General features: G+C 24.6%; 1 protein-coding gene across 1 annotated transcript in view; it reads right to left on the bottom strand.

Annotated features, from left to right (window-relative positions):
- Positions 1-1,007: 1,007 nt before the first annotated feature.
- Positions 1,008-11,511, bottom strand: part of LOC101234922 (syntaxin-16) — a 38,662-nt gene continuing 28,158 nt past the window's right edge. The window contains exons 6-10 of the mRNA XM_065818738.1: positions 4,946-5,108; positions 2,436-2,536; positions 2,191-2,334; positions 1,863-1,943; positions 1,008-1,422 (exon numbers count right to left, since the gene is read on the bottom strand). Coding sequence (XP_065674810.1) covers positions 1,318-1,422; positions 1,863-1,943; positions 2,191-2,334; positions 2,436-2,536; positions 4,946-5,108 — 594 coding nt within the window. The 3' untranslated portion in view covers positions 1,008-1,317. The remainder of the gene's footprint in view (positions 1,423-1,862; positions 1,944-2,190; positions 2,335-2,435; positions 2,537-4,945; positions 5,109-11,511) is intronic.

Genomic DNA, 11,511 nt, shown 5'->3' with positions numbered 1-11,511 from the left:
ATGTTTTTTTTTTTTTTTAATAATCGTGCTGAGTCTCTAGTAGAAACTACTGGCTCAGCAGCTTTATTCAGCATGTTTGAAAAATATATAAAAATCTGACAGGATGCCTAAACAGGATATACTAAAAAGATAAAAATATGAGATGCAGTTAGTAGGAACAGTACTTTTCAAAAATTGATGATAAATTTTTGTTTTAAAGGACTTTGCATAATTGGCATTTGTGACATCAGAAGTTATTCCAAATACTAACATCTCTGAGTGAGAAAGAATATTTACGAACATTAACTTGACACATTAATTTGTGTAACTTATGTTTATGACCTTGAGTTTAAATATGATGTTAATTAAAAAGAAATTTGATACACAAAGACAAAAAAAATTGTTCAGGATTTTGTAACATGAATTCAAGTTTTGCTTTAGATGAAAAATTTTGAGTAATTCCAAACCAAGTATTTTAAGTGTATCAAACAATTTATTAACTCAGTGCAGTGCAGTGACCAGCCCGGAGAGCAATATTCTAAAACAGGTTTTACATTGATAGAGGTTTTTAATGAGAACAGGTGGATTACAACTATTAAAACACTTAAATATTCAATATGCTTAGATGTTTTTTTGCATCGACAACATTTGCAATATGATTTTTGTAATTTAGAAAAGTGCCCATAGTCATTGTCTAAGAGTCTAATTTATAATTGAATTTAATACATTTACAAATTTCTATTTTAGGTGTAAAGCACTAGCCACTGGCAAATTTTTACTATATGAATATACAATCATGCCTTATTATACACCTGCATGTGTTACCTATTTTAAAGATTACATTAAATAATTAATAATATTAAAAAAAAAAGTTTAAAAAGTTGATTATTTGTTTTACTCTTTCTAAAGTTCAAATAAAAAATAAATCTAAACAACAGTTTTATGTACAATTAAAGTTTTGAATTCATTTATCTATTTTTTGATTTTATTTTTAACTATTAAGGTCTTAAATAAAGATGACAAACCAATCTTTCTAAAATAAATATTTTATTTCTTAATTAAATACAATCAGATGTTTAGCTTTATATATCACTTAAATACAATGAAATCATAAAAAAAATGTTTTTACAAAAAAAAATTTTATACTTGCAAAACACTTTTTAAAATCGAAACATTTATCTAGATTAATCGAAGCCTAAAAAATTCAATTAAAAAAACAACCATTCCAAAATATCTATTTAGGTTATTTTATATATACAGATAAATTTATATATAAATAAACCTCATTTAAAATAAATTGGAGTAAATTTAAATAAATACTAATGTATCTATATAAATTTACTTTTTCTTTGTAATGACAAGAACGATAAGCATTATGACCAAAAGTACTGATAAGAACAAAATACACATCATTTTTCGATTACTTTTTTGGTGGCGTTCACTCTAAAAAAGATTATTTTATTTATAAATAAATTTTCACTAACTTAAAAAATATAAAACTATAATAAACAAAAAAATAGACAAAACATAAATAACAAAATAGACAAGTAATAATAATCAGATTTAACCCGACAAGTATAAAATTAAAAATTAAATCTAAATTATTTTGTTGTGCTTTACCAAAAATTTTAATTAACATTTTTCATAAAATAAAAAAAAAGTAAAAAAATAAATTTTAAATAAAACAAAAAATTAAGTGTTGAAAATCTAGTTTATATAAAATAATCTTTGCCTATAAAAATTGAAACAATGAAATAATGAGCATTTAAATCTAAGTATATATAAATATATTTTATATTTATTTTTCTATTTTCACTATATGTTAAAACAAAATACAAAATACAAATACAAGATATTTTTACTTTTTATTTATATTAACTTACTTTTTGGAGTTGTTGAAGTCCTTGCTCTACTGTCACCGAGGCTATTTCTATATTATAATCAATTCGATCCAAAATAGTTCCCTATAATTAAATCTTTATAAAATTTAAATGACAACTCTTTTGATTCCTAAAAATATAATATCAATAGAGTAATTTTATTTCATATAATATTTTAAAACTATTTGTTACTTAAGTTTAAAATAAAAAAATAAAAGCGATCCTATAAACCTATTATTAAAAAATAAACATAAAATATAAATTTGATTATTCAATTATCTTGATTAACATTACATAAATAATAATTTTGAAAAATTTTTATAGCATATACCTGATCAATTATCATAACAGCAAGATCTTTAAAAATTGTATTTAAATCATTAATAGAACGAACAATATGAGAAATTTCTTCTTCGCGTTGTTTGACAAACTCGTTATTTTCTTCTACAATTTGCAGTTGAGCAGTAGTGAAACTCTATTGAAAGAATTTTCAAAATTACTTTCGAGACACCAATAAAAATCAATATCATTAAAAATATTTTTATGAAACATATTTTAAACAATATTATTTCAAACTTTATCATATCTTTCTTCAAAGTTTGCTTCTGTAAAATTGATATCTGGTTTGTAGTCACTTTCAAAAAAATCTTTTTCTCGTTCTTCTCTATTTTTCATTCCTATTGAACAACATTTTAAACTATTAACATAAATTATCATTGTTAAATCAATTAAAATTAATACAATTTAGGTCAAGCTAGGACAGGAAAGGCTCCTTAGGTATGGCGAATAAACCTTGGATGACAATCTTCCTGGCAACAGTTACTATTATGATATTAGAACGAAAGTTCTCAGTCATCTTTAAAACAAGTTGATGCCAGAAAGAACATCTTTTTTATTTAAATTATCAATATTATATTATTACTAATTTATTAAAATTTAAATTTTAAATTAAATTCAAATTCAAATTTTATTTAAATAAAATTTTATTTAAATTATATATCAATATTATTTCATTACTAATTCATTAATCATCATTATAAAAATTTTATTTAACTAATTAGTTAACTAATTTTATTTAGCATAAAAATTAAGTTGATTAAACGTTTAGCCAAACCAAAATTAGTAATTAACTTTTTAATTTAACTAATGTTAGTCAACTCACAATTTAGGGTAATTAACTTTAGGCAAATAGCTTTTAATTTAACTAAAATTAGTTAATTAACTTTTCAGTCTAAAATTAGTCGACTAAATTTTTAGTTGAATGTATTGTGACTGTTACCCAAAAACAATTTTTATAAATCTAGTTATGCGTTAGTTTTGATGTAGTTTGATTGCCATGTCCTTACTTAAAAATATCTGTAGATTGCAATTTACAGCTCTAGCGCAACAGTTTCGCAGTTTGTTTTTCAGAACTTTGAAGATAGGGTTTTTGAAGATAGTTTTTCAGATTTTTGAAGATAGGGTTGACTACTCATATTTTTAATTACTCTACCCATTTACATACATTACAAGACATACAACATTAGTCCAACATAATGCGCAATGCTCAATTTATGTAAGTGCAAACCCAAGATCAAAGAATAATATCAAAAAAAAGTTTTCATGGTTTTGGAAATGATAAGTAATGATAGACACAACACTAGCAATTAGGAAAAATGAGGTCTGCAATAAATTGCCAACCTCAAACTGTTAGAGGTCGACATCAGGTCGGCAAAAAAAATTTGACACAAAAGGTTTACCATAAAATATAAACACTAAACTCAAACACTTTGAGGCCAGCAGTAAGGTTAGCATTGCCAAATGCCAACCCTAATTCCATGAGCTACAGACATGTCATGTCACTCAATTTCTTTCCCCAAGGACTTTGAGTAAATGTTGCTGCCTACATTAAAATTGTGGAAACTATGGATATATAGCATTTTAAGAAAGAGATCATGCATTTTTTAACAAGAGTCTGCTCCCTTACTTAAGGTCATGATGAAACAAAAATAGATGTCTAAGAACCTATATGACCACATAATTCCAAACATATGGCCCTTTAGCTCTTTGAATTTTTTGGAATATTATTTAAATGCACTGGAATATTATGTATGGGGTGTTGCAGAAAATGAGACAAATAAAGATCCAAATAACACACTTGAGTCCTTAAGAGCAGCTATTATGGTTTTTATTCATGTGTCATTTCACAGTAATGACACATGAATAAAAACCAGCATGCAATGTGTGAAATATTTAACAGAGAACCAAAGCTGTTATTGCTTCTGCAGGCAATTTCATTGAATATTTTTAGTATTTTAAATGTTATTTTTATAATTTTAATACAATAATCTTTTTCAGATTTATTTAATTACTTTTAATTTATGTTCAAACACCTGAAACACAATGTGCATATAATTATAACACATACAATTAAAATCAGAATTTTTAAAAGCCAAGCAACAAAAAATTTTGGTAAACAGGGTAAACTGAAGTCTTCATAATCTAAAAATTCAAGCAGATTTAATATAGTAACTACTTTCAAACACTATTTAAAGCTCCTTCAATGCGTTGTCAAAAAATAAGGCACTATATGACAACTGTATATGACAACTTTAAATTATGGTAAGCCAATAAATTAGTTGCTATGTTTATCAAACATACTATAACCATGTATACTGTTAACGAAACTCAAATAAAATCAACAAAACCAATTAAAAACAAAATCATTTTAACTTCAGTTGAAAAAAGAGATATGCCAAACCTTATAAATAGAAAAAAATAATAATTGAATAGTCAAGTATCAATTTGTAGCCTAAGTTATTTTTGTTTTGGTTTTCAGTCTGTCATTCAAAGCCATTTATTTCGATAGACCCTTTTAAATGTCAGTTGAGAAAAGTAAAAATAAATTGTAAAAAAATTAACAAAATAAAAATTTAGGTAAGTTATAACTTACTTAAACTTAGATAAATAAGTTCTTAGAAAACTTATTTAAAAATTATTCATTTGTTTATCACTATTTTATTATAACTGTTACTTATTTTGAATTTATTAATTTGTTTGCTTTAAAATAACATGTTGTATCATTAAAACATTTATAAAAAACAAACTTTTTAGATAATTTGATTGCCCTTGCTTAAATGTTTGGGATAAATCTTGCAACTGTGATGCTAATCTTGAGATGACATTTCGAATAACTGTTTGTTCTGATTTTGATGCAATACGAGCTTGAGATTGGATAGATTGAATGCAACGTTGACATTGATGAAACAACTAAATAAACAAAAAGTTGTATTTAGAAATCTGAAAAAAATGTTCACATGCCTAATTCAAGTAACTTTAATCTAGCCTATTTCATTTTTTTGTGAAAAATAATTCCATTAACTATATATGCAATTTGATTTAACATAACTTTAAAAAAAAACTAGTCAAACAATTTAAAAAAAAAAGTTCAACAAATTTATTAGATATTATACAATCTAATACAACGACACACGGCAATGCACACCATTATCAATCATATAAAGAGAACTCTTTGAACATAAACTTTATTCGTTCCATTACAAGAAAAATTCAAGCATAGCATTATAATATCTATCAGGTCTTGTTTTAAATAAAAACGCTTTAGCACATTAACTTATTGTGATTTTGACATCATAAAATTATCTTGATTTTTTTATTTAAGGACATTAACTTTTTTAACCAGCGCAATGAAATAACTTACCGCAAAAAACAAATTTACTTTACTAATTAAAATAATTCTGAAAGTGTTATTTTCTAAATGTTTATTTTGTTTTTTCTTTTTTGATATTAAATAAATAAACTTAATATTACATTTGTTATTATCATTTAACATAAATTAATTTCTTTCTTTTTTCTACATTTGAATAAATGAATTAAAATATCTTAATTTTTGTTTTTCATTATTTCTTAAAAATGCAACTTTGCAAGTAATAATTTTTTACTTTTAAAAAGTTATTAACAAACAAAAAATATTACTTGTTGCAAAGAAAAAAAAGTCAATATAGATCCACTGGTTTATTAATGGCAACCATGGCTAAAACTATCGCACCATATACAAATAATAAAATAAGTAGATAACAAAATATTAAGTAAAAAATAAATAAATGATAGTTAGGGCGATAAAAAGAAAAAATAGACTAATAAACGTGGTACTATTTATGGTCTAAACTTTAGATAATAAATTGAAAACCTTTGCAAGTAATAATTTTTTACTTTTAAAAAGTTATTAACAAACAAAAAATATTACTTGTTGCAAAGAAAAAAAACTCAACTTAATAACTTTACTAGCCCTTTTTTTTATGACAAACAAAAATTTAAGTTTCCAAGAACCATTTATTAAAAAATATAAACTGTTGTGCTTTCACTTGCCTTAAGGCAAAAAACTTAGACATACACTTTATGAATATTTTTGATGCTGTGTTACAATTTATAACATGTTTTCAAGGAATTTAATTTTTTGTAAAAAATAGAAAAGAAGGAAGAAAAACCAAGAAAGAAAAAAATATAATTTTTTTTAATTTAAATAGTATTTTTTTTCAAAATTCTTTCTAAATTAAAAAAGAAATTTCTGTTTTCACTTTTTTGATATCACATGATCTGTTAATTATATAAAGCTGATGTAACTATTATAAAAATTTTTAAACTATTATTTTTCCCAAAATAAAATTTATAAAGATAAATGAAAGCATTGCAAGAGTTATATTGCTTTAAGCGTAAATTCAAGCAAAAAAATTAACAATAGAGTTCTATCCATAAAAGAAGTTTTTTTAATTATAAAACTCTTTATAAGATGTTGTTAAATGTTTGTAATAATGCTTTTTAATTTTTTAGATAAAATCAATCATTATAACAAAACAACAAACAAACAAAAAAATTAAAATATCAAAGGTGGCTCTAATAAAAAATAAAATTGAAACATTTACTTGTTTATAGCTAATAATTTTTTGTTTTGTTTTTTAATTTTTTTTTTAAATTCGGTAATTATTTTTGTTATTGTTTGTTATAAGAAATTGTCTAAATAAATATTCTTGCCCTTGCAAGATGATAAATAAAAACTTTTTAAATGTTTCTTTCATGATTTCTTTTTTTAAGCATTATACAATATCTTTTTTTTTTTCTTTTGCTGAACATTTTTGATGGAAAAGTTAAAATATTAAAAATAAAAATTTATTTGTTGTTTCTTAACTTATTACATTTGTAAATATTACATTTAAACTTAATAAGTTGTATTTATAACATTAATTACTTATTTTTATTACTGCTTAAACAATATCTTTAGGCTTGTTTAAATATTAAAAAATAAAAAGCATATGACAAAAAGTGGTACGACCGAAATGGCTTACTACTTACGTTAAATCGCGTAGCACCAACATAAACGGCAGGTCAGTTTACGCTTTAAAACAAAGCCTGATATATCTATTTAGCTATCAAGTTATAGCTTTTTATTTTATACACTGTAAAAAATAACATCTAGAGTAGATAATATTACTTGTAATGGAGTTATAAATTAAAAAAAAAAACTTGACACAAAGAAATTAAATGTCTTAACAAATATAATTATAAATTTTATTCAGACCAAATTACTTGAAAGCAAAATATTGCTTGTTAGGTAACTTGGTCTGAGTAAAAATCTTTTTTTTAAGAACTTTAGTTTATAATAAAATATTTTACATAAAAAATAAAAAATAAAAAATAAATATATATATATATATATATATATATATATATATATATATATATATATATATATATATATATATATATATATATATATATATATATATATATATATATATATTAGGGTGTCCCAAAAAACAACATTTTTGAAAAATATATGTAGAGACCCCCTTAATGTGTTCTAACACAAATCTAATACAAAAACACTAGATTTAAAATTTTTTTGAATAAAAAATATTTTAAGGGGTCCCTCAAGACCTTTGAATATTTAATGAGTCCCTAATATTTTCAAAAAAAAAGTTTTTTAAAAGTATGTCAACCTGGTACTCAAATGAAGCAAAATTATATAAAAATATCAAAAATAATATTTAATTTGGAAAAATTTTAACTTATTTATCAAAATTGTCATAAAAATACATAAAAAATGCATTTTTTTGTTTTTTGTTAAAAAACGTAATTTTTTTGGCAACATTTGAAGTATTATAGACTTATAGACTAAAAACAAACAAAGTATATTTTTATAACTATATTTATTTAAGTCAAACGAAAAATATTTTTTTTATAATAAATAACTTTTTTGTTCATCATAGTTAAGTTATTTTTATTGAAATCTACTACGAAAATGATATTTTAAATTGAAAATTTAGGCTGAAGGAAGCGAAGGAGCAGGCATTTTTTATTGGCTATGGTTCTAGCACCTTTCAAAAGCTATGGCTCCAGCTCTCTCCAGTAAAAACTCTCTGGGTTCCACAGCTCTGACTCCACACTCTTGCTGCTAATTGGCAGTTGACACCAAAAAAGGCGGATCTTGATCATGCAAAACAAATATATACAGAATCAAGCTCTCAAAATAATAATGACTCTAATAATATTTAGCCTTTTTAACCAACCAACTGGAAGTTTAAATCAAAAGTGAGTAATAATAATTCTCAAAATAAAAATAGCACATAATAATGATTATTATAACAATTTTTTAAGCACATTTTCTTTATTTTTAGTTCAAGGCAATGCTGATTGCCATCATGTGCGCAGCAACACATCTACCCACAAAAAAGCTAGGGTAACTCACTCATTAAGTTATTTCTATAGTGATATTCTATTTCCACATCTCTTTGCAATTTTTTTAAAGCTGGTAAAAGATTACAAGTCACAATTCTGATTTAACTGGTTATTCAACCAATTTTTATCTTCCGTTTTGATGGGAAACTTAGTATATTATTACATCATAAAGAAAGAAACATATATCCTTGCCCTTCAGTCATAGGGACCAATACTTTGGTATATTGAACTTACAACATTACATACTAGAGGAACCTCCTAAAATCTAAAATCCATGATAAAGAAACATTGATAGTGTATGATGTTGCCCATTTAACATCCTGTATCGATTGTGACATCTGCTTTGTCAATACAAGTTAGTAAAATTTACATAATTTATGCTTTAATAATTATGATTTAATAAATTATTACATTTTATTTCAGCTGGGTCTTATGATGGTTTTGGTGAAGTAGTAGTGATTTTAAGGTCTGAGCTATTTAAAAGACCTAATTCTTATCATGGGTGTAATGTACACATTTTTGAACTTATTTTCAAAAAAATGTTAATTTTCCACTTGCCAACAGTATCAAAACTGTCTGATTTAACAGATTTTAAGTTAATAAGGAAATTAAAAAATTCACAATTAAAAAGCATACAATGTCATCCATAAAACACCTCAATCTCTTACTGTAAAAATCCAGAGAGATGATTATAGGGTATTGATTGAGTTTGCTTAATCAAAAAACTTTGAGATTGGTCATGGTCAAACACTTGTCCTGTAACTTTTCCAAACCACAATTTGCGTGCATTCATTTTATAACTATTTTAGGTGTTCTAATTTTATAAATAAATTCAGTTTAGTTATATAAATTTCATTTTTTGAACTTCATTTTTTATACAAAACAGAAAATGAAGTTGTCAAAAAATGCGTCATTTTTCAGAATTAAATCATTTTTTTAAATGACACTAAAGCATTAAATTGTTTTGAATTCATCAGCCCAATTTTTACCAATCATTTCAAAATTTTACAATTCATCATTATTAATTTAAATTTTTATTTTAGTATTTATTTGATATTTTGTCTGATGGTTTTAACAAATTTCAATGAATATTTAAGATTTTAAAACCTCTTTGAAACTTATTTTATAAAAATTTTAGTGTAATAGTTATATTAATGCTTATAGAAACCAGTACATTTTATGACAACATACAATCAGGGCTGTGGAGTCAGAATCGTGGAGGCGAAGTTGTGACATTTGTAGTGCAGTTAGAGTCACTAAACAAAATTGCGACTCTAAATCCAATATATGGTGATTCATTTCTATTAATTACCAATTGTAACCATGTTTATAGATATGTCCATATTTGTTTTCCTAAGTAGTCAGAGTCAGAGTTAGAGTCGGAGTTGTACTCTGAAAATTTCAACAATTGGAGTCGAAGTTGGAGTTGGTACTTTTTTTTACAACTCCACACCCCTGCATATAATTGTCAATATATCAATATATCATCAATATATAAGAGTCATGTTATGTAACATTTGTTTTTGCTAAGAAGAAAAAAATAGGAGATTTAAAATAATAAATCGCTAATAAAATTTATGATAAAAAATGTAAGAAAAAATTAGTCATAAAAAATACACATTTATATAAAAAAAATTATGCATAATATTCTTTGATAATTTAAATAAAAGGGGTTTATTTTAAACAATCAGAAAAAATATTTTTTTTTATTTTTATTTAATAAATTATTAAGTAAACATACTTTACAAAGCATTTCATATAGTAAAAAAATAGTTTATAAAGTTTTTTAAAAATGTTAAAAAATATACATATTAAAAATATGTATATAAAAATATGTATACACTTTTTATATACATATTTTTTAAAAATCTTCACTTCCAACAAGGCTGCAAGCAATAACTATTGAAGTTAGAATTTACTGGAAGAAAAAGTTCATAAAGCAAGATAATGATTAACAAACAACTTAAAAGATTGCAAATTATATGAATTAGGAAAACAAGAAGAAGGAAGCGAATGCCATAGAATTGATGTTCAAGGAAAAAAACTAGATAATTAAGAATATTTGAAACACCGAGGAACAGTCACAGTAAAAGGATGAGACTTAATTGAATAACAAGTAACACAAGAATGAATTTTAGTAGATGACACAAGAGATGCTAGCTCTTTAGAGCAGCACTCATTATAGTATTTATTTATTTTTTTAATTTTGATTCACTCCCAACAAGGCTGCAAGCAACCACTATTAAGTTGGGAGTTACTAGAAAAAAAGAATAGAGTTATAAAGCAAGGAAATGGTTGATAGAAGACTTAAAAAGTTGTATGAGAAAATACGAAAAGGGCAGAGAGTTCCAAAGGGATGAAGTGCGGAAAAAAAGCTAGACAAATAAAAGCATGCAGGAACAAATACAGTAAAAGAATAATACTTTGATGAATGACAAGTCAAGTAAGAATAATTTTTGGCTAATGGAACTAGAGATGAAAGCTTCTTTGAGCAGCAGCCATGGTTTGAGCAGCAGCCAATATTTGTGGAAAAGAGAAAGAGATGCAAGTTTACGACGATGGGAAAGAAGCTCAAGCTTAGCAGATAGACTGTGTCCAACTACGTATACTATGAATTTTTAGAACTCTGTCTAGAAGAGGAAGAGCATCATTAGAAGAACCAGCCCAAATATGACACCAGTATTCCATATAGGGACAAATAAAAGATTTGAAGAGGTAGAGAATGGAATCAGGAGAAGAAAAATAGAAAGCATGATAAAGAGAAGCAACCTTAACAGATGCTAATTTAGCAATCGATTGTATATATGGTTTCTATGAAAGGTCAGTAGTAAATGATAATCCAAGAAGATGTAAAGAAGAGGCCCCGGGTGATTATTGCCATTCCTATATTGATGAATGGGTTGCCATTCATCAATAT

Source organism: Hydra vulgaris, chromosome 15 (genome assembly GCF_038396675.1).
Source record: "Hydra vulgaris chromosome 15, alternate assembly HydraT2T_AEP".
In the NCBI taxonomy this organism is placed as follows: Eukaryota; Metazoa; Cnidaria; class Hydrozoa; order Anthoathecata; family Hydridae; genus Hydra; species Hydra vulgaris.
This window is presented reverse-complemented; position numbering and strand designations above follow the sequence as displayed.